Source organism: Pleurodeles waltl, chromosome 7, assembly GCF_031143425.1.
Source record: "Pleurodeles waltl isolate 20211129_DDA chromosome 7, aPleWal1.hap1.20221129, whole genome shotgun sequence".
In the NCBI taxonomy this organism is placed as follows: domain Eukaryota; kingdom Metazoa; phylum Chordata; class Amphibia; order Caudata; family Salamandridae; genus Pleurodeles; species Pleurodeles waltl.
Genome location: NC_090446.1, coordinates 480,975,448 through 481,000,092, shown reverse-complemented (window position 1 = coordinate 481,000,092; position 24,645 = coordinate 480,975,448). Strand labels below are relative to the sequence as shown.

Sequence of the window (24,645 nt, the reverse complement as noted above, 5' to 3'; positions counted from 1 at the left end):
CTTGCTTAACCATTCTGTGCCTCTGCCTGCCTGCGGAATCAATGTCTGGTTTAGACTGACAGGGGCTGGTCATGCATGCACTCTAGACAATGCATATATGGCCATGCTGAGGTTTGCCCTGCATATGCTGATGACCCCTCCACTGCCTGATGGTGGTGGGAGGATTTGTCACTGACACCTGGTTAGGACTGTGCCTGTCCACTCACAATGCTGTCTCTACCTCCCTGGAGTGCGTCTGGAGCCAGGCCTCGGCAAGGCAGGATTTTGTGAACAAAAGAGACTTTCCTTTGAAGTCTGTCTAATTCTAAGGCAGAAATAAGTATAAGTAATGGACCCAAAACCCCACAACTTTAGAACACTTCTGGATTAAGAGGAACCTCTGCCATGATAAGGAGCTGTGTGTGCTTTGCTGGGTTGGCCTGCAGTTGCTGCTTCTGCTTTGGAGAGGACAAAGGCCCTCATTATGGCTGTGGTGGTCCATGGACCGCCAGGGCTGCTGTGGCAGTCTCACTGCCGCCGGACCGGTGGTGCAGACCACCATATGACATCCGCTGCGGTTTGGCCAATGCCAAACCACCGCATCCCCGCCCATTCCCCCGCTTTACCGCGGCCCGCCGTGCTGGAGGTTTCCACCTGCAGCCCGGCGGGAGTCGGATAACCGCCGAGGTTATTCCGACAAGGGACACCACCAGCATTTTCCTGGTGGTCTCAGCGCCACAAAATGCTGGCGGAAAGGTATCCTGATGACAGGAACTTGCGTTCCTGTCACCGGAATACACCCCCAAACACCTCTGCACACACGCACACACGCACACATGCACCCACACACACACAATCACACACAGACACACTCCCACTCACAAATGCACTCACAACATTCACCCCCATAGACACGCATACATGCCCATACACATCACACCCGCATACACTCATCATATACACATCCATACATACACACACCTGCACGCACTCACTCACATACTCACACACATCCATTCACAACTCCCCACCCCCTCCCCTTGCGGACGAAACTGACCTCATCTGACGCGACAGGACCCTGCACTCTCTGTGCTACCACCGCCGGCACCGCCATGCCACCAGAAGACCGCCACACAGAATTACTGGTTTTAAATCTGTGGGCGGTCTTTTTCTAGTGTGGCGGTGCCGGCAGTGGAACCGCCTAAGCACCACCGACCACTGTGATGAATGCCACCGGATATCTGACCGCCGGCGGTGCGGATATCCAGTGACAGTCATAATACGGCGGTCGGAAAACCGCCAATACTGGCGATCTTCCGGCGACTGCGACTGCAGCGGTCTTGGCAAAAGACCGCCTCAGTCATAATGAGGGCCAAAGACTGGACTTTGCTGTGTATCCTGCTTGTGACATTTCTACAAGGGCTTTGAGTGAGCTTGCCTCCTGTTAAAAAGTCTCAGGGACAGCAAAGACTTCACCTGCCAGCCTCTGAGTTCTCCTGCTGAGGACCCTGACTTGCCAAGTCATAACCACTCCAGTTCCTTGGCCATTGGGAGTGAAAGCTGGCCTATAAACAAGAAGAACCAGGCACACCTACGCCGGACAACTCCAGAATCTGTGCCGCTGCCCAACCCCGCACCTTTGCTTGCGCCCAAAGCTGTGGTCCCTGCTGAAGTCCAATGACTGGGACCGACACCGCAGGGTCAATGCCGCGCAGCGCCGCTGAAGTCCAGCGATAATGTGAGTTCTGAGTGCCATTTCACCGACTTCTGTGACACCCGATTCTGCAGTGGCGTCTGTGGTCCCGTGGTGTGACCACTACCTCAAGAGGTTGCCCCATCATGTCTTGACCTGCCAGATTCATCAACCCCTCCGGATTGTAAGGAACCAATGCCTCACCACCAATGCTGCATCACCTCCCCTGCAACCGCAAGGAACCAATGCCTCACCTCCCCTGCCTCGCAGTAAGGAACCAACACCTCACCTCCCCAGTAGCTGTAAGGAGCCAATGCCGCACCAGCTCCAGTGAGGCCTCCCCTCCCCGACTCCGTGTAACACCTTAATGTATTTCGTTTTTTTTAAAGTTACTGTACATGGGGGTCTTTCGACTCCGTGACTGGCGCCGCACTCCCTTGTGAATGGCGTCTGACTGTTGGGAACGACTCCATCAACGACGTCGTGATAGGCGCAGTTGGGGCTATTCTGTTTCTAAGTGCTTTTATTGGGATTTAATCATTTAAAATCCACATCTTTGCTTGTGTATTTTGGATTTTTGTCATTTTGGTCTTGTTTTACTTAGATAAATATTGGCTGTTTTCCTAACTGGTGTGGTGTCCATTTGTAGTGTTTTCACTGTGTTACTGTGTGTGGGTACAAATACTCAACACATTACCTCTGAGAGAAGCCTGACTGCTCATGCCAAGCTACCAAGGGGGTGAGCAGGGGTTGTCTTAGGTGTGTGAATCCCTTACCCTGACTGGAGTGAGGTCCCTACCTGGACAGGGTGCAAATCACTCCCAACTACAGACCTTATTTTTAACACTATCTACCTCTAAGATTAGAAGATTCTCATTAGACCTGACAGATTTGGCTCTATCAGATGAAGACAATATATACACAAATAACAAACAACAAGAGAATGTGACTTTGATAACCCACATTATATCTTGCACCAGCCCTGTATGTCTTTTCATCATGGTTGCCATAGTAATTTAAGGAATATGAGTAAAGGGTTTATGATATTTGTAAGAATCTAGCAGTCTAATCCCTCATTCCATTGCATGAATTAGCATCCCTAATAGGAGAAGGGGCTGAATGCATTTTCCTAAAACCCTACAAACAAATATTACAAGTCTTCGCTATATTTGTAATAATTATTTTTCTCACAGAGGAAATCACCTTTTTCAGTTGGAGAAATTCTGTTTGCCCCTATTTTGTTTCATAGTCTGAGATGATTCTATGTAAATACAATGCACACAATGTACAACTTACATTTGCTCAGAGGATTCTGCCTAATGGCTGATAATTAGTATAATTCCTGCTCAGTAGAAACAAGACCCTTGCCGTAGGAAAATGATGCCTTAACTCAAATTTGGCTGGTTCCAAATAATGGCAAAAACCTTTTTGGCATCTAAATGTATTGTAACTATGACTTCCTATTTCATATTAAACAGACTAATGTTATCATTTAATTCCCTTATTTTATAGTTACAGCTTCTCCCTCACATAAACTTAGTTTGAAACAAATACACCAATGTTTCCATAAGGTTTTCCAATCATAATGCAAAACTTTAGGTAGAGTTTTAAACAGTGACGGCTCCTCCGCTATGGCAGAGGTGCGTCGCCCCCTCCACCAGCAGCCGAAGCTGCAAAGCTTTCACAATGAAGGGATAATAAACTATGTTTATTATCCCTCCATTGTGAAAGGTGCTGGCCATGGGTTGATGAGCACCAAGGGGCGTGCATTATGCACTCCCCTCAGGAAGCATGCATGTTTGGCTGGCTGGCTCGTGCCAGTCAAACACACATGCGCAGTGTGCTGTCTCCAGAACAGCACCTTGTTGCCAGGCTGGAGAGAGTCTGCACAAGCTCCCAGCCTGCCTGGGAGTGCCCAGCCAGGACGCTTCCAGCTAATCCTGACTCTGCTCTGAGCAGCATCAGGATTGGCCGCAGGGCAGGCTAGGAGCCTGTGCCTACACTACAAGACTGAGGAGCAGCGGCGCGGTAGAAGCGGAGCGGAGGTAAGTTTTCTTTTTTTTTTACATTTACTAAAATCCCCTCCAGATCCTGTGCACGCCACCCCACCCCCTTTAACTCCAGCCAGCCACAACTGGTTTTAAAATCAATATTTAATAGTGTGATGGGTGTGCAGTTACAGTATTTAGAATGGTATTTATCTGTTGTGGGAACATCAGTAACAAAGTTCTCACAAGATCTTGCTATACACATTTATTAGAAAACTACCAAACTATCCTAAACAGATTGACTTGACTGCATGGTATCCCATTTAATCCTAGAGAGTTCCCAATTTCAAGGCATAACCACTTCTTTAATGACTGAAAAATCAATATGATTCTTCTCCTGCCTTAACAACCAAGGTAAATCAATTCTGCAACTGGTATTCTGTCCTTGCTGGGCCTGGGATACAGATCTTTGGGCCTGATTCACAAAGGTAAACTTACTTTTTTTAGTATCCTCAAAGGTAAGTTGACGTTATTTTAGTATTCACAAAACTAAAAATTAAAAATAAGTTTGCAATTGCAAAGCCTTTGCAGTCGAGCAGAGAAAATCGCACATAAAAAGACAGACCTGTCCTACATTTTTATTGGTGAATACCATAAAATCGTAAACTTACTCAAAAGTGTAAGTTTACCTTCATGAATCAGGACCCACAGTGGAATAAAGGAGTCAAACACTGCTTTGATTTGTTTAGGCTAAACAAAACCAAAGTTTATTATCCTTTTGGGTACACAGATATCCAGGTCCTTCGACTCGCAATACTTCTCTTGAACCAAAAAGTAATCTGAGGCAAAGGAGCAGTGCTAAATGAAGCAGGAACTAGAGATTTGAAGGAAGAGACTACAAAACATGTTAGCGGCAGATTTAAGAGCCTCTAGCGCCTCCTTGTGCCATATTAGCGTCATTATGTTTTTTTATGCTAATGTGGCCCAATTTGCAGCACCAAATTTACAAAGTTCCGCAATGTATGCATTGCGCCACTTTGTAACCCTTTGCGCCAAATTATGCGTCCGCCAGGCATAATGTATGCAAAGGAGGCGTTCCCCCACTTGGGGGGGGGCATTAGAAGGAGCTATGGGGCGCAAGAAAAGTGCCACTGCACTAGGTGCAGCGCCACTTTTCTTAGACCAGGCTCCTTAGTCTTTTCCTTATCAGTCCCCACTTCTTGGTTAATTTCTTCTTTTGAGTAGGGCAGGGGTGGTGAGACGAAGAGTGGGAGCAGCTAGTGTGCTCCTCTCTCCCACCTTCTTTCCTCTCTCTCCACCTCAGGAACACGTGGATTGAGATGGTGGACATGATTAGGAAGGAACTATGTAGAGGAATAGCTGCCTTTATTCTCTCCCACAGACACACCCTCAGCTTTATTCAGAGTAGACCCGGAGATGCTAGGGAAACCCTGAGTGTTTCCTACCATACATTTGTTGCATCACTCATGACATCACGCACATATAAATCAAGCAGCCTGGAAGTGAACACCGGGCTGCCTTAGTTGAGAGTTTGGAGGTGTCTAGAAGGGCCTGAGCACCAGCAAACTTCTTTTCAGCTCCTCCACTGTCAGCAGGAGCGTGTGCTAAATAAGGATAAATATCGGGGAGAGGCAAAGAATGTATTAAAAAAAATAGTACCTGGCATGTTGTGGCTTTTTGGCATACTTATATATATATATACATCATGACGCACAATAGAGCATACAAAGGGTTAACATTACTGAACACACTGTCAGACTGTTGATAAGATGACCAAACACTTGGGGGCATATTTATACTCTGTCTGCGCCGAATGTGCGTCAAAGGTTTTGACGCACATTCAGCGCAAACCTTGCCCCGTATTTAAACTTTGACGCCCGAGCCCGCGGACGACAAAATTCCGCCATATGCGTCATTTTTTGGATGCGGCAAGCTGCCTTGTGTTAATGATATGCAAGGTAGGCGTTCCCGTCAAAAAAATGACTTAAACGGCCATGCAGCGTATTTATGCTTTCGGGCAAAAATGCCGCACAGCCGGGAGGCGGAGCCAGAAAATTACGCACAGCCCGATTTGCGTCAACATTTAACACCTGGGTCAGGGCAGGCGTTAAAATGGGGCAAACACACTTGTATTTAATCAGAACACACAGAAGCAACAGCAGAGCAGCAGACCAGCAAAAGGGAGAAATGGAGGTGATTCTTATCCAGCGTGCACGCAGACGCTGACGCAGAGCCCAGCAGCAACACCAGCAGCTACCACAACACCAGCAGGGACCCCAAAGGCAGTGCAGAAGACAGGAGAGGATATTCCGCCACAGAACAACCCTTCATGGCCTCAGGGAACATGACATCCTCCAGAGGTACAGGTTGAACTGGCAGGCCATTCAGCAGCTGCTGCGCAACATTGAGACGCAGTTGGCACACACTTTGCTGACACCCCGCACCATCCCAACAGAAACCAAGCTGCTTGCCGTACTTCGCATGCTGGCAAGTGGCTCTTTTCAAACAACTGGTGCCCTGGTTGCCAGAATATCACAGCCATCATTCTCTGCCTTTTTGCCCAAAGTACTGGATGCCATCATCGGACTCACACCCCACCACATCTGCTTCCCTAACACACTGCAGAAGCAGCATGAAACAAAACAGGGGTTCTACCGCATTAGTGGCTTCCCACACGTCCTTGGTGCAATTGACTGCACACCTGTACGCCTTGTGCCACCTGCTGCAATTGAACACCTCTATCGCAACAGGAAGCACACACATTCTATCAATTTGCAGGCCATTGTCGATCACCAAGGATTGATCACCAACATCATGGCTAAATATCCTGGGAGTGTCCATGACTCATTCATTTTCCATCACAGGACCATCAACCAACACTTCCAGGATGGACGGGATGGCAATGGACTACTTGTTGGTAAGTACAAAAACCTACTTATATACACACTGCACAGCAACCCTCTAGGACACACAACACATACACCACAACAGCAACATGTTGACAGGAACACACTGAGGTCATGACATCGCTAGCCATGTTTCTTAGGTCACCATTGAACCTGTCACACATCTGAAATTACTGTACAGCCTAATGTTAAGACGTCAATGATCACAACGTTTGGAGTGGGTTGCCTAAATGTCACCTTGCTAATTCTAAGCGTCTCAATTATGTTTACATTAACCCATTGCATAAGTCTAAAGGTATGTGATGTCCAGGATACATTGATATGGACATGTTAACAACACTGTCAGTTTTAACCTGTGTATGGAACTATCATCTCACCCCCAGTGAAGACACAGGGACACCTGTATCACAAGGCACAATGCTAGGGAGGGCACACTGTACTGCAAATCCCAAAACATACTGCTGACAACTGGTTAGCAGCCAAACACTCATTCAGCCAAGGAAACAACACAATGTAGATGGTACATCATACTAGCCTAGGATGCGACATAATAACACAAAAGACTCACAGACAACACAAGACAACTACTGCCATGAAAGGTGATTTCAATGGGGTAAGCTACATCTACATGATCCCATTCTTTTTCTCTTGCAGCTGATCAGGGGTATGGCATCCAGCCATGGATAATGACACCTATTGGCAACCCGTGTACTGCAGCAGAGCGTGCCTACAATGACGCACATAGGAGGACACGCACCATAGTCGAGAGGACCTTCGGCATCCTCAAGTCAAGGTTCCGGTGCCTCGACATCACTGGTGGTAGCCTCCTATATTCCCCGGATATGGTCTGTAAGATCATCCTAACATGTGCTATCCTGCACAACATTTGCATAAAAAGTAACATTCCCCTCCTGGAACCTGAGCCACACATGCCTGAAGAGGAGGAAGAGGATGATGGTGGCCTGCAACATGAGGGGGAACAACAAAACACGGCCGCTGGTTTACGTAGGCGGCAACATATCGTGAACAATTTCTTTTAAATATAATCACCATCACCACTTTATGAACTAATTTAAATAAAAACATATAATAATCACCATATCATCGATTGGCTATTCATTTTTGCACACCTTCAACTCTAACTATCATGACTCACATTGATCGTTTGTGACACAGTTCGGCATGATTACCTATTTGGATGTAAACTCAGACAGCTTCATTCATGCAGTTTTTGTAGTGTTTGCTTAGATTTGTGTGCACTGTTATATGTGTTAGTGGCAGCAAAATGTTGTCACCATGCACTACTATTTGGTGACTTAGAAATCCCTTGAGGAAGCATTATTCTGTCCAACACAGCATGATGGTGTATGGTTTCTCACTTCATCAGATATTACCCTCAGGAAGGGCAGAGTATGATGTAATCATGGCCACTGTGCAGATTTATCTGACTACATAATATCAGGACAGTTGTATTGACAAACTACGTAATTTGACAGTAGGCACATTTCAGTTATCTACTGCACAGTTGATATGTCACATTACCCAGAGACAGATTTATTGTCTAAGTGCTATTTATTGAAAAGTGCTGTAGTGCTATATGTACATTGTCCATGATTGTGAGTCCATTATAGTGACATCTTACATTGTGATCCTACACAAGAGGTTAAGGAAATGATTTTGACATGCTGGGGTGATGTTTCAGACAGTGCAGAGGGACAGAATTTGCCAATGAGTAAGAGAGAGACAATCACTGGGCAGGCTGACAATGACTGTTCTGCTTACCACTGTATATCTTAAGTATAGTTGTTGTAAGACTGGCATGTTACAAAGCGCAGGACCTTGGTAATAGTTGGCCATGTGGCAGGGACTAGTGCTTCCGGGTACTTTTCCGTGTGAAGGTGATCTGTTCCATGTCTTCTTCTTCTGATGTGTGTGTTGCCTCCTTTGTCCTTGTTGGTGATGGTTGTGAAGGGGAAACACACACCTCAGTGTTAGAAGACGTGGAGTCAGACATCCTAGTCACTGCTACCTGTGAAGGTCTTAAGGGCAGTACTGCAGCAAGGAGGATCTCCTGATTCTTAAGAATAGCAGCCACAGGCACACTCGTCCAAATTCTAAATGTTTTTACATTTAATATACAGGGACAGTGACATGTGTTTTCAATATTGTACCACAGCACCAGTTCACTAATATTACTGCAAATAATCTCTGTGACACCCTCTGATTTCTCATATGTGAGGTCCTGTTTTGATGTAAAAGAAGCCTTTTACTATGGATGTTGCATGAAACAAACAACATTTGTCTGCAGAATGTCTGGAATACACTTCCACATATTACCTACTACCAGAGATGTAAAAGGCACGTCCCCCCCAGATACGCTGGATTCTGAGGATACGTGCGAGGGCGAGGTTGGCTGATCGAAGCTCTCTAGTGGGCTGGTGGAAGGAGAGACTGTGGTTCAGGAGATTGGGTCCAATGTCGTGAAGCGCTTTAAAGGCCATGGTGAGGATCTTTAACAAGCATTTCTTGTGTACGGGCAACCGCTGAAGTTACCTGAGGTGTGGGTAAGGTGGGTTCTTCTGGGTAGGTCCAGGATGGGTCTACATGTGGTGTTCTGGGTGGTCTGGAGTCTGTGGAGCAATGGTTCAGGGAGACCCAGGCACAGGATGTTTCTGTAATCCAGTCTGCTGGTGATGGTGACCTGTGTAACAGTTTTTCTGAAGTTGACGGGGATCCATTTGTAAATTTTATGGAGCATGTGGAGGTGATGGAAGCAGGTTGCTGCCTCAGTGCTTATGTGTTTTCTGAAGGTGAGCCTGTAGTCTATGATGAAGCCTAGGTTTGGGGCGTGTTCTGTCGGGCCAGAGGTACTTCGAGCGCAGTTGGCCATCATGTGTCATTCCAAAGTGAGGGGTTGATTCTTTGGGTGATGTGGGCTTCGGGAGTGGGGCCTCTTTTGGTGAGGATGAGGACTAGCTGCGTATTGTCAGCATATGATATGATGTTGAGTCTGTGGTGGTGCACTGTCTCTGCCCAGGGGGCAACGTAGATGTTGAAGAGGGTGGAGCTAAGGTATGAACCTTGGGGGACTCTGCAAATGATGTCCTTGGGTTCTGACTTGAAGGGAGGTAGGTGGATTCTCTGGGTGTGTCCTGTGGTGAAGGAGTGGATCTATTTGAGGGCGTTGCCCCTTATACCGATGTGGTGCAGTCTTGTGGTGAGGGTGTAATGGCAGCAGAGAGGTCAAGTAGTATCAGAGCCACCTTCTCTCCTCGGTCTAGGAGGATCCGGATGTCATCTATTGTGAAAATGAGGGTGGTTTCGGTGATGTAGTTGGAGCGGAAAACACAGTGGGTGGAGTCAAGTAAGTTGTATTTTCTAGGTGTTTCGAGAGTTGTTTGTTCATGTCTTTTTCCAGTTCTTTTGCAGGGAATAGGAGCAGCGAGATGGGTTGGTAATTGTTAAGTTTTTGGGGTTTGCTGTGCGTTTTTTGAGGAGAGGTTCAACTTCAGCTTGTTTCCTGGATTCAGGGATGGTGGCTGTTCTAATGGAGGAGTTGAAGATGGGAGTCAGGATTTGGCTGATTTCCTTCTGGCCTAAGTTGAAGATGTGGTGGGGGCAGGGTTCGGAGGGTGAGCCTGAGTGGGTCGATCTCATGATGTCCGCTGTTTCCTGAGTGGAGTGGGGTGACCAGTCCATGATCAGGTGGGTGTAGTCTACCTCATCAAGTGTGAATAGGTGGTCGACGTTGGAGGGTTGGTGAGAAATGTTGTTGTAGATTTCAGTGACCTTGTTGTGGATCATCTGGGAAACCAGACTACGTGCTTCTGGGACTACCTGCTCCCCCAGCACTACCTCCCTCACCTTCTTTCCTCCAGTCCCATCCATAGTGACATCCCGTCGCTCTCCGTGATCTCTGGCGGAGTGTCCTTTGGCCAAACGTGCATCCAGTACAACTCACATTGCCCACGCCAGGCAGATCCATGCCCCCTGCCTCCATTTTGTCAAAGCAAATATAATGTGATGCTGCTGTGGACAATGACTTGCTTGACTCCTCCCTGGATTCCTGGTTTTCTCTGTTTCTCTGTATTGATTTGTATTTTGCATTGACCTATTCTGACTTTTCAGAAGCCCCCAAAAAATAACTAATTAAAGGAAAATGGTATTTAAAACAATCTGTTTATGATAAATTACTGGGCCTTTTTGATACAGCATGAATCCTCCCTGCTGTCGGACAGGAGAGCAATGGAACTGGAGTATTGTATATGGAGACTGAATGGGGAAGGGTTGCTCCACCTGCCCTCTCTGACAGCTGTGGAGGTGAAGACATGGAAAAGGGTGACTTGGGTAGTGGGCTGGCAGGGTAGACTGACACTACAAAGTCCCCTGTGAGACTCTGACCTCTTTAGCGAGTTGCACTGTATGGAGGGGTATAGTAACTGAGACCTATTTGGAATTTCTAAACTTGGGGATGTCTGGAAAAATGGTGAGCCACTCAGCTTTGCCAAACTGCAGGCAGGCTACAAATTGACTGGATGTCAATTCCTGAGATATCAGCAACTGAGGCACATCCTGGGGAAGTAAAAGGCCCTCAGGACAGATTTGGAGGAGTCCCCAATAGAGTATAATGTTCTGGGGTCTCCCTTGACAAGTCATGAAGTATCCCACATCTAGTCTACGTTCCTTCACAATAGCTTCCCACCACTTGACACATTATGAGAGAAATGTGAGGGAGATCTGTGTAGGCTTAAGGACGATGACTTGGGGATGGCATGAAGGCAATCGGGGGAAGTGGCGATCAGGGCAGGGTTTTGGTTAATCCAACTGAACTCTTACACAAGGGCTCAGCTTTTCAGTATGTGGAGGGCAGTCAATGGTCAATGCATGCTTACAGGGCTGCCGGATGCGTGGTACCCTGATCCTTATGATATGCAAGTGCCTGGAGGTCAGAGCATACTGGGAAAGGATAGACAACAGAATTTCGGATATGTTTGGTTGTGGAGTGCAACTCTCCCTCAATCGATCTCCCTCCGGTGATGGGGGGAACAAACCCTGGATCGCTATGCCTTGCTCTTCCGTAATGTGGCCCTGATAGTGGTGCGCAGCGGTCTTATCAAATGCTGGGGGGAAAGATCAATATCGACCATGCGGGAGTGGGAGGAAGGCCTGGATTTGTGTATGGGGTGAAAAAAAATGGTATACCGAGCGATGGGCTGTACATGAAAATTTGATAAAATATGGGTCTCAAGGATGGAAGCAAGAGACTTGACGGGATGGGGGGGGGCAATGAGGGATGAAAGGATGAAAGTAAAATGACGTTGGAAAAGGGGAGGCTCTGACCAAGGTGGGAGGTTGTGCAACAAGGATACATTCTTCATTAGGTAGAAGCGGAGGACAGCCCAACTTGGGATTTTTGTGGGGAAAATTAATATTTGTAAAGGTAACCATGTCTTCATGCCTCTCTCTGTTGGGGGAGGGGGGTTCTGTTGTTGTTATTGGTAAAAAAGAAACCTCCATAGAAATATGGTAAAATAAATCTGTTTAAGAATTATTCAAGGTCATCAGGGAAAGATTCTCTACAGAACAGAGCTGACTCTATCAGGGGGCTCCCTGAATGACTGGGGCTGTGGGCCGGAGCTCACTTTACTCAGGGTTCAAAACATCTCTGACCACATGTATTTTGAGTTGTGAAACTGTGTTCACCCCCCCCCCCCCCCTGCATGCACTTGCCCCCTGCCTCCCTTGAGGGAGCCTTGGACTGTATGGACCAGACTATTCCTGAGAGTCAAGTGCTGAAGGGGTACTTGGCCCATTTGCTCAGGATCCATAATAGGTCAGGCCCCGGGACATCAGGAGTAAAATGCCTCAATGCCCATGGTTGGAACCAGTACCTCCTGCTTGTCCCGTGGCCCTCAGAATCAAGTTCTGACAGTGACCATGTATTATAAGGTATAAAATATCCCCTTCTGAGCATTATAAGTATGTTGCAGATCATAGAACCCCTTGGTGACTCCCAATATATTAAGAATGAGCAGCAGGGGTAATTTATCATACATATAAAACTTAAATCCATACAAGAAGTGTATAAAACCTACTCTAGTTTTCTTGTAACAAGTCACACTAATGGGGCAAAGGTGCTCCCCACCCATACTGGAAGTGACTACTGTCCACAACCAGCCTACAGAGACCAACAGTAGGTGTCATTATGATTTGTAAGTCAAGGATACATACGTTTTTCCTTTAAGCCCCATTGCTAGGTAACAACTGATTCACTGTATACAGAAGACAAACTTCCCTAAAAGATCTCTGGCCTGTATACTTTGCAGAGGGCCACTTGACATAATGAAGTTCACTTTTTGAACAAAGGGGTGGCCTCTCTGAACACTTTGCTGTGTCCCTGCTTAGGATATTCCTAATGAGTGGAGGCCAATGAAGGAGCAGCTCTAATAGCTCAGGCTGGTTTTGGTTTTCTCTGTCTGTACCACTGATTGATTACAAAAACACAGGGCACCCCTAGCAAGATGTGGGCATCCTGCTCATTGTGGTACTGGGATCAAGCTGCACCTTACTGACAAGGCCTAGGAAGGCACAAACTGGTCTGGTTACCTGTGTTTCTGTCTGAGGGGTGGGGGGCACCTGACCTGAGAGCTTAGGCCGGACAGCTCGTATTGCAGTAGGACCAAAACTGATTTGCAAAGGGGTGGTTTTGTCAACAGTGGCATAGTGGCAAAACAAAAACAATGGACTGGAATGAGGCCTTGAGCGACCACCCAGAGATTTATTTAAGCATTATACCCATCACTTTATTGTTTCTTGCCCTAACATGAATAATGCATGAAAGAAGGAAATAAGCAACACTGCCTTGTTGTGACTAAATATATATTTGTTCAGTTCCAACTGCCATCTTTAACCCACCCTCTTCCCCGGAGAGGATTACATTCTTTGAGGATGTTCTTGAAAATTAATACAATGCTGCCTAACGTTCAGGTGCCCGTGGTCCTACCTGGACAGGGGGCTTTCCACTATATGGCAACTTTGAAGCTAGAGGTTAAACGATAAGGTGCTTTGGCCTCCATTCCCCAATTCATCCTCCGCCTCAAGGTGAAGCTCTGTGCTTTTACCAAAGGAATGACTGGGCCAGTCTGCAAGAATCCAATGCTGTTGCTTTTTTGGGCCATAAATGCCCAGAGCAGGCTTTATGCCTGTCATGAAGCCTTTTGCTTCTGTGCTCTAGAAAGATGGACCATCTGAGTCCGTAGAGAACTGGCCTCATTTGCTGTGAGGACTCAATGCCCCATTGCTGTGTGCTCTGATGTGAAGGCTTTCTGACCCTGGATGATAGGATCTTATGCCATGACCAGGACATCCCTCCTGCAGGCTGTCTAGCTTGTCCCAGGACACTAGAAACTGGTAAGCCAGCTCAGCACCGTGTTTTGGTGGCCCTAAAGGAGAAAACTGAGCCAACTACATCTCCATTTGAAGAGAGGTACATCACTGCAGCAGCTGGGACCCCAAGATCTATGGGGAAAGGCTTAAGAGATCCTATGGGTGTCCCCTGTTGAATCTGGATTACTTTATATGCCTTCCTTCCCCTGAGGCTGGGCACAAGGAAATGTGTTCATTGACGCTGCATCATGGACCACTGCAGAGTTAAAGTACTGGTCAGAGAGTCCAATGAAGGCCATCCATCATGTGTACCCTCATCTAAGAAGGTCCCATAGCCTGCAGAGGTGCAGCTGCTGCCAACCATCTAGGCTACGATTTGTCACTACAACATGGTCAACAATGGGGTTTTAAGCTGTTGCCGTGACTGCCAACACACTAACAGCTAAACTCAACCTAGGTCCGCCCCTCAATCGCTTATGAGCAGGTGCCACTGCTTTGTTTGTGTGGTGTGTTCTCAACTAAGGATAGGTGCTGAAGCTCTGGGTTTTGGTTTTCTGAATGTTGACACAAAATCACACATAGGAGCAAAGCCACCTTCAGTGAACGTCACTTAACACTGTGACTTAAAACTGTGACCCGAATCTGAAACAGTGTACCTTCAAATGGGCTGTAGTATTACTACTGCAAGAATTTCAGTAGCAGTATGCTGTTTATCAAGAATGCACACATTTACTTTGGACTAATTGTGACTTCGCTAGGGCCCATTTTAGCTGCCACTGTCGGGCCTGCATTGTTTTGCACCAATATACGAATTGGTCTTTGGGCTCCTGGCTCGCTATATTGTGGGTGCTCCCCATATGGGTTGGATCGACATTATCAGCTCCAGTGTATAGGGAAGCAAAATAAGTGGGTTCACACTGCTTACTGTTCTATTATTTTACTTCTGTAAAAAAACACTGTATTATTTGATAAAACCAGAACAGGCTCGACATTTTGCTTATTGTGCTTTATGTGCTTACTAATTCCTATACATGAACTCCTACCTGTGCCACCTATGGCAGGGAGCCTTGGTAACTCAAACTGAACCTTACTGTAGAGTCAACACCCAAAACCGGGGTCTTGCCACTTCTGAGTATGCCTGTAGCACGCGAACATTTGAAGTGTCACAGATAATTGATAATAGTTACACAAAAAGTGCTAAGTACCCCATGCCTCATAGAACAGGCATAACTCATTTGACATCACGGAACCCTAAGGAATGACGCATGTGACTTGTAATGTGACTGGCATTCCCGTAACGGAGAAATGTCGGTGGTGACCCTCGCGCCTTTTCTCTGTGGATCCTTGCACACTCTGGTTACTGGGCAGCGCCAGTGATAGGTACCACCTAAAGTTCTGATCCTGCCGGATATGACACAGGGGATCACGTGATTCTGCTTGAACACCTTGAAAAAGGGCTGGCATTTCAGGCTCATCGCTACGAAAGTTGGGAAGGATCTTTTCTTCTTAATGGCTAAACCCGTGTTCTGTGAAGTTCTCTTACGATCAATACGCTCACTCTCTTCAACACCTATATGAGGTGCCTGGTGGAGACATCCCGACTACATCAATTCCAGTTCCAAATGTACATGGACGACACACAAATCCACATCAAATTGGAAAAAAAAATAAAGAACATTAACACTAAATTTCTGTCTGAATGAACTATATCACCCACTTCATAAATAAATATTTTCTTTGCCTTAATGGGATTAAACTGCCACTCTGATCACTGGGGCTGCATTTGTCAACATAATCTCATTTTTGATGGTGCAAGGAACTGGAAACATGCCCATATCCAAAAGCATAGGAGTCAGTTTTGACATGGACTTCTCCTTCTAACTACAGATGAAAGCTAACACTAAAGTCCCAACTTCACGCTGATGATCTGAGGAAGGTTCATCCCACTCCTTCAAGGCATCAGATTGAACTAACTAGTGCCTCTATTCTTTCCCAGCGCGCTACTGCTACTTAGTACATGTTGGGGTCCCAAAGAAACAATTTCAGACACTTTACAGACTTCAAAATCAAGCAATGAGGATCTCTGACCACAGAACTGGAAGAACCCCACTGACTCCCAACAGGCTGAAGAATTGAAATCCAGGCCCAGATTTAAGAGGGCCTAGCGCCAGTCTAACGACAGATTAGCATAATTTTTTTACGATAATGTGGTATTAGATGGCCAAAAATGCCGCGCCATATTTACAAATGCACAATGCATGCATTGCGCCACTTTGTTAACCTTAGCACTACATTATGGCTGCGCCAGGCATAATGCATGCAAAGGAGGTGTTCCCCAGTTAGTGGGGGCAAAAAAATGGCGCAAACAAATCTAACAGATTTCTTTGCATCATTTTTTTACACTTTAACTCCTGCTCTGAGCAGGCATTTAAAGGAGGCTCCCATTGGTTGCAGTGAGTTTATGGGTGCTTTGCAGGGTTAGCGCCAACATTTTTGATGCTAATCCTGCAAAGCACAAAGCTAGCATCAAAAATTCTGACGCAAGTTCCCTAACTACCGCCATGGTGCGGCGGATATTAAACACGGTGCACACATGGTGGCATTAGGGGGGCACTAAGGGGCGCAAGAAAAGTGGTTCTGCAATAGGTGCAGCGCCACTTTTCATAAATATGCCCCCATGTTTGGTCTAAGACTTTGCTGTAAATGGGCTTTAACCAGGGCCACTGGAATTATGCATCAATGGAGAACAAACTTCAGCTGCTGGTTTGTGTAAACTATGTGCCAAGAAAAGCAAATTATGTCCCACAATACAGCACAATCTGTGGTAGTAGTATTTCATTTTTTGCTTCTTTTATATTGAAACATTAATTTATATATTTTTTCTGTCTTCTTATATAGCGTAAACCTGACCCCAAAGTATGTGTGTACTTTACATGAGCACTAGATCACTTCACATATTTTTTAAGCATAGAGAGATTAAGTGATATGTCCAGAATCACACGATGTTGAGCAGAGGCTAGGGCTCGAACCTGGTCACCGTTCCAAGGTTGGCAGCTCTGGCTGTTGGACCACATCTCTAACGAGTGAATTAAATGTTATTACTTTCTGGGTAAACGTTTTCAAATCATTGATGCTAGGTTAACTTCCGAATGCAGCAATCAGTAACTAAAAGGTAACCAGACAACTTTTACAAATGGTGTGTGATTTCGTGGCACCTTGCATAGTACTTTTTAAAGTAACTGTAGCCCAGTCTGAGGTAAAACTTTTTTCCATCCTTGAAATCTACAAGTTCCAGAGCAGATGGCAGATTACTTCCATTGGCTCTAGCAACATTAGCAGATAAAACTGGTACCAAGCTGAGCCACTGTTGTGGCCTTAGATGACATAGACGCACAGCCCAAGCATTCTCCTCATGAAAGGAGAAACACTGTGGTAAATTCCCTTTCTTAGTGCAAGACTCCGGATCTCCCTCTCTGAGTATGTGACCCAGCTGAACATCAGGTTGTGAGCATAACAGCATCTGGACCTCCCTCTCGTCAATAAATAGACCAGTCTACACCAGGGGAGAGTCTCACAACTCATCGATCGTAACTGGTGAACCACCCCCAAAAGGCACCACTACACCAGGAGGCAAGGTGCTAGCGCTAAATAAAACCACATAAATAAATGTCAGTCCCACAAATAAATAAGTTAGGCGTCTTGATAGAATGGCAATGTGCACTGGTACAACTGCAGACTTACTGGATATCCGAGTTACTTCTTTTAGGGTAATAGGCCCTCAAGGGATGGATAGCAAAAACAAGCAGACATTGCTTATTTTAAGAGGCGGCTGCGGGTATAAACTCCTATGCAGCATGTTCCATAAATAGCACACAATAAACCAAAGCCCTCGCTATGCGACCCGGTTAATTGCGATATGTGCGGTAACTGCTGTTAGTGATCGATTTGAGCAGTGTGACTGCTGACAGTTTCTTTGGTGCCCTGTGAGGAGGGGTATGTGGGGGAGGCAGGCAATGGTAGAGGCAGTGACAAAAACCTACCCTTAGAGACCACTCTCTGTGGTGCTGATGAAGTATGAGAAGCGCCCGGTGCAGAGTACAGACACACAGGCCTCTCGTGATGACGCAGGATGCAGGCTTAAGAGCCTCTCACAGTCATGGCCTGGAGGGTGAGGGACCACACACGCCAGACTGCACTACTCAAGCCGAGTAGCTGCTTGCTTCTCCTACACTTGGCAGGCTCCTCATCTGTGACCTCTCTCCGGTAGGCACTCGTGTGGAACTCACTCGCTGGATGAACAGGCACGTTCTCGCCACACTCTGCAGTCAACATCCTGGATGCCTTGACACCAGTAGCAGCAGAGTTTCTTCACAGCAGAGGGCTGGGAGACAGGCACGGATCCAGACCCTTGTCTTCCTCAAAACTCGTGTACAAGTTTCCTACAGGCAAAAGGTGACCACATGGAATGCTGGATGGGTCAGGTTACATCCAGTTATAGGATCAGCTGTCTCTGTCCAGTTACCTATGAAGCTCGTAGTTCTCAGACTAATGGGCGTTCGAACCACAATGAAGTTAATTTTCCTTTTGGTTGGCCACAGGTCTATGGCAACCATTAGTATGATGAGCTGCCACCTTGCCTTCTATGGATTCCAAGGAGAGAGATTCCGCTTGCAGCAGAAACCACAAAATAAGGTGCCAGGTACGTTTATATAACTCAGCCCCAGGTGAGAGCATTTCTTACCTTGCTGGTCACCACCAGAGCTTCATGGCTGACTATGAGACCAGAGCTGCTTCCCTTTCTTACCTATTCCTAGTAGCACCACCATGTTCCTTAGATAGGAGCAGCCACTGGGTTTCCAATCTGGGAGTGGAAATCTGTAGGGTTGAATGTGAATTGTGATGTCATCCCCTTTACCTGTCATGTGATGTCACTTTGTTCAGGGGTCAAATGAGATGTGATTTCCTTTCTCTACTGCTTATGATTCTGGTGAAATATTCACATTGTCTAAATTATAGAGCTGATAAAGTCATAGAACTGAATATATCACTGCTGAGGTAATAACAGGACACTTCGTCCTACTAATGGTAAAATCATTGAACGTGCTCTATATGTTGATAACATCACACAACCTGCTGTATTTCAGTTGATGACTTCATAAAACAGGATGTCTCGCTGCAGATTGCTGAAATAAGCTTGTAAATGTTCACAACTGATGATATCACAAAACATACTGTGCCACTGCTGTTGGCGTCGTAGACTAGGCTGCCTAAGTGGAGTGGTGAGGCACTGGAGGGTCAGAGGGCGCTACACAGGGAACTGTCATCTTCTCCCTTCAGATGCATTGCTGAAGTTGACTTGTCCTACTGCAGCAGCTCCTAACTCTTTGATTGCTGTGGGCCACCACTGAGTCATAAATGGAATCTTGGGACCCTCAATGAATCATTATTGGAAGCTGGGGACCCCCAGCCGAAGCAACTTCTAGGATTTGAACCTTAAAACAATACACAAACACACAAAAACATGTATACACCTCATAAATGCCCAAATATTCGAATGTTTAGTTCTTTAGTTGTATATACTTTTTTTAATTTGAATGTATTAATTTCAATATTATTTCATTTTGTATAACAGTCACGGACCCCCTGAAGAGCCCTCTTGAACCCCAGGGGTCCCTGTACCACAGGTTGAGAACGACTGTGCTAGTGGGTGAAGGGTGTGTGATGTTAGGCCTGTGGTGTATCCAGAACGCTGCTTTACGCATACACTGCAGAGGTTACTCAAGCCCCAGCAAACTAACATACACTGAGCAGTAGTGGTCTGCGTCTTCAGCTGGTAGATGCTAATGGTGCAGCGAGTGCCAAGCAGCACCTGAGTTCTGTTAAACCTTGTGCGTTAAAGGGCGTTTGGGGAGCTGTGATACCCCTAAAAGGATGATGGTGTTTTGTCCTTTGGGGCCGGGTGGAGTGGGTGCATTTAGGTGCTCTACGGTGTTAAGGTCCTTTGCAAGAGCACAACAGTCATGGGACTGTCGATAGAGGTGACATGTGGGTGTGTTATTTAGTGTAGTGGGATACTTTGAGGACCCTGCCTTGGGCATTTTAGGTTAGAGTACTTCCACAGAGCGGTACTATGCCGAGTAGGGTGAGGTGCACTGATGGAGCTGGCGTAGGCCTGTTTAACTCCGGTGCTTTTACTAAGCAATGTGCAGGTCAATAAGCAGAACTTCTTCGATATGCCCTTGTTAGATCTAAAGGATTGAGGGGCATTAACAGAATGACAAAAGAAACTTCCCAAACACCTTTTTCCATCGATAAATGGCAGGACCAAACCGGCACGACTCCATGAACAGGATCTGTAGCAAGGTATGAAAGGAGAATAGCCCACCACCACACCAAGGCCCTGATTTATACTTTTGTGGCTAAATTGTGCTAATGCAGTTTAGCATCAAAAAGTATACTGCCGACTAGTGCCATTCCAAGATGCCAGACAGGCGTCTTATTTATGGAATGGCGCAATCCTGTGCAAAGGGTGGACTAACGTCATGGAGAATGACGTTCGCCGGGTGGGGGTGGTGGGATTGGAGAAGGGGGTTTTGTACTAAAAAATTACGTTAGGCTGGTTAGAGTAAAGAAAAGATGACTCTAACCAGCCTAGCGTAATTTCTTGACACGAAACCTACCATACCACATGACTTCTGTCTTATAAAAGATAGGAGTCACACACACCACACCAATGGCCAGCACAGGAGACAAGGGTCCCTGGGCATGGCCACTGCACCCAGTGCCATGCATGGGGGCCCATTTCAGGGCCCCCAATGGCACTTTAAAAAAATCCAAAAATACTTACATCTACTTACCTATACTTACCTGAGATGGGGTCCCCCATCCTCCTCTGTCCATCTGGTGTGGGTGGGGGATGTCATTGGGGCCTGGGGAGGGCCCCTATAGACTTATTCCATAGTGTTCCACCATGGGAATAGGCCCACAGGTCCCCTAACGCCTGCCCTGACCCAAGCGTTACATATTGGCCGCTGAGCCAGCTTAGCGCCATTATTTAGGCCCGCCTCCCTCCCATGCACCATTTTTGCACGGGAGGATAAATAAGGCGCATGGGCCGTAGAGTCATTGTTTGCCTGGGAATGCCTACCTTGCATCTCATTGATGCAAGGTAGTTTTCCGCAGTCAAAAAATTACTAACTCCAATATTCTGCCGCTAGATGGGTCTAGCGTAAAAATATAAATATGGAGTTAAGTTTGTGCTGAAATAGCGTCAAAAAAATTACTCTATTTCAGCACAGAGGGTAAATATACCCCCAAGTGCGAAAGAGGTACACTCCAAATGAGGGAAGGAGCGCCACATCTAGTGTCTCTCCACGCAGGCGTGGAAGAACGTCTCCGCCTCCCCACCAGACACCCCGACCAATGTAAAAAACAGGGATGGGAACGCCGCTGCCTGATTTGAAACACAGCCCCCTCTCACATCTGAGAAGAAGATGCCTCTATATGAAACAGTCCCCTGCCTCTTCAGCGGGTGGACAGGAGCAACCCAACGAGCTCATCTCTCCTCCTGCGCACACACACCAGATATATAAAAAAAAAACATGCCATCCCAGCCTCACGGAAAACGAAAGCCTTACTGCTGATGCGCGTACCCTGCGGGACACCGGTTCGAAAAATCCGTGCCACGGTAGCCTTTCACCGAGGCCGACACATCGACTCCCTGGGAGATGGGTTGAGAGTGGCGCCCATCGCGAGCGCGAATCGTTGGCAGCGGTGAATACTCTGTCAAGAACAAGTTATCAGATACACCGTATTTACACTCCCTGGTATTTAAACGCCCCTCTGCTACCGCCGTTCACAGGCGCATTTCAATCTTTCGCATTTCTGGTCATGGGATATCCGAAGCTGACTCTCTTGACTTAGTTTTATCCTCTGCAAAGGTCGGTTCCGGACATGGACACAATACTGCAATCTTAGGCTCGAGTATCGCACACTAAACTCCTTATGGGAACGACACGCCTGGGCACAGTGCCCCAAAGAGGTCCCCGAAGTTAAGAACAATCATCAATGCATGGTTTAAGAACATAACACAACACTGCAGGTGAAGTGAGGCCTTCAGTACTGGGCCTCATGCTTCCGGTGAGGTGGTCACAACTTGACAAAATATTCCAGGTAAGGTGTTCGCAACGGGACACGAAACCCGAGGCGAGGCCTTCAGAACTGGACATGATACCCTAGTTGAGGCCTTCACAGGTGAACAGATACCTGAGGTGAGGCCTCCAGAACTGGACAGGAAACTCCAGCTGTGGTATTCACAACTTGGCACAGTACCAAGCCATGGACACATTTCTTGCATCTCCCTCGATACTGGTATTGGATCATGTGAAAGGGCAGCCCAGAGTGGGTTACAGCAGGTGGCTTAACCAACTGAGGCTGTAGTATGAGGGTTGTAGATTACGGACATATCGCTGACCCATCAACCCATACCCTTTGTTATGATGAGTGGGCCTTGCAACCACAGATAAGTGAACAGAGCTTCGCAGTAAACAAATAAATTGAGCTTTCTTGCCAGCCCTAACGAAATCTATCATTCTCTACTCAAATCCAGCCCATTGCCATGCTTCTAAAAAAACATTCCACATCAAACAACTGGGAGAGGGTAAGATTCTGCTGCCAATAAAAACAATATCTTCCAAAAAATATAAACACTAACGTTTTGAAACACATAATGGAATAATTGAGGAAAGGGATGCCTTACACCCCTCCCCCGCTGCGAGGAACGTGCTTGTCAGTCAGAATTCAGACAAGTATCTATAGTCATTTTATAAACAGCACCACCTTGTCATTTTTCCTCTACACGGCCGCAAGAAAAACAACGTTAGCAACCAATGAAAAGAAGGGGATACGAGCTAACCTGTCATAAAGGCATCTATAAACTGGATTTATTCCATTAGACATCCCAAGGTTTCCTGTGAATTTCGGCGGACGTGCCACATAACGTGCGCATCACTAATTCCGCAGCCCGGATCCCCTCCAGCACACGACGTGTGCGTGAGGATAGGGGCACTGCTATAATTAGTCCAGCAGATGCAGTGGTACCGGGTCCCGTCGTTATGAGGGGCACGTTGTTCTGTCCCAAGCAACCTAAGAAGGTGTTGGGGGCATTTTTCTTGCTTGTCTGGGGCCCTACGGCTCTCCTGCTACGCCACTGGCGGGGATCTGCATTTGTGTTATTTATCGAAGGACTGTACCATCTTCGTGCTCGCCCAGCCGATGCAATAAAAGACACCCCATCCGATAACATACATAATAATTCTAACCCCAAAATTGCTGTTCCTTACCTCTCACGGAGGCCAGCGCGCAGAGGATCGTAGCCAGACGCGGCCACGCCATCGCTGCCAGCGCCCCCGTCCCCTCCGAGAGGGGGGCCCGTCCCATGGCAGCCGAAGCAGGTGAAGCGGAGGGTTGCGGAATTAAAAGATCCCTGTGGAAAAATTGTATGGCCGATAAAAAAATAAAAAATGACGAATAATGGAGAGCGGATGCAAACAAAAGCGTTCTCCTCAGCAGTGGCGGCGTGGTCTATCGCTCACCGGTGCCTAAAGCCCTCCCCCTTCTCTCTCACGGCGGCGGGTGAGACGCCTCTTCCTCGTGCACGCCAGGCAAAATGACATAAATAACGAAATTTAAATTAACCACCAACAGAGGCCGTCATAAAAATTCAGAGAAAAAGCCTTTTCTCACAAAAATATCCTATATATATGGAGAGAGAGAGCGCGCAAGAATGGGCTCGGAGAGATGTTCTTCAATGTAACCTTAGCTACAGAGGCGCTGTTGCCATCTCTTTAATGTCCCTTTGCCACCAGCCTCAATTAGCCCGGTAATTTATTAGTGCCAAAACGTCACCGAAGCAATGTCGACGTTTTAGGTGCTACAGGCACCGACATTGAGACCTGAAAAATAAAACACACACACCGCCCCCACCTTCCCCTGTTTGGGTTGAAGATGCGGCGCTGGACTACGTCAGTTCCTGGAGCAATATATGTACTGTGCGCGCGCTGGTGAAGACGAGGTTTTGGGGAAACTGGTGGAAGATTAAGAGGGGGTCGGGGGCGGGCTGCATGTAGATGCAGGCCATTAGTGGACTGGGAGGGGTAAGGGCTAGAGAAGGCACACTAGTTTGGCCATGCCTCTGCGCTGGACCATAGGCTGTGCGCTTTGAAGGATGGTTAGCAACCTTCATAGCCTCTGTAGAAGAATTAAGACCTTCATCCTCAGGGATGGGGTAGAGAGCGGTGCACGTATTTACATATATGCTTGTACCTAAAAACAAATAGACATTGACTTTGAGTGAGCGCTCAAATTGCGCACATCCTGGTGGGCTGGAAGTGGAGGTAGGGGCCACTGATCTCTAGATCATGTGCATGTGATAAATGCAGACCCTGGTCTTCTTTATGTGGCAGGGGACAGTGCACAGGTCGAATAACTTGTGAGGGGATGGGCCTCATGGGTCTGGGAACATTAAAATATGTTAGATCATTTGGAAATGATGTGGTCTTTCAAGGTTAGTTGTGGGAGTAGCGCACAGAACTCAAGCTTCAGTTAACAAACAAACGGTAAATGGACTGTATATATGGTGGAGGTAACAGAAGAGCATTGGGGTCTCACTCAG

General features: G+C 46.8%; 1 protein-coding gene across 1 annotated transcript in view; it reads right to left on the bottom strand.

Annotated features, from left to right (window-relative positions):
* The window catches only part of SEZ6L2 (seizure related 6 homolog like 2), a 217,059-nt gene extending 193,104 nt beyond the window's left edge, over nucleotides 1-23,955 (bottom strand). Inside the window, exon 1 of the mRNA XM_069244112.1 lies at nucleotides 23,315-23,955. Within this exon, the coding sequence (XP_069100213.1) occupies nucleotides 23,315-23,411 (97 nt within the window). The 5' untranslated portion in view covers nucleotides 23,412-23,955. The remainder of the gene's footprint in view (nucleotides 1-23,314) is intronic.
* Between the last annotated feature and the right edge of the window lie 690 nt (nucleotides 23,956-24,645).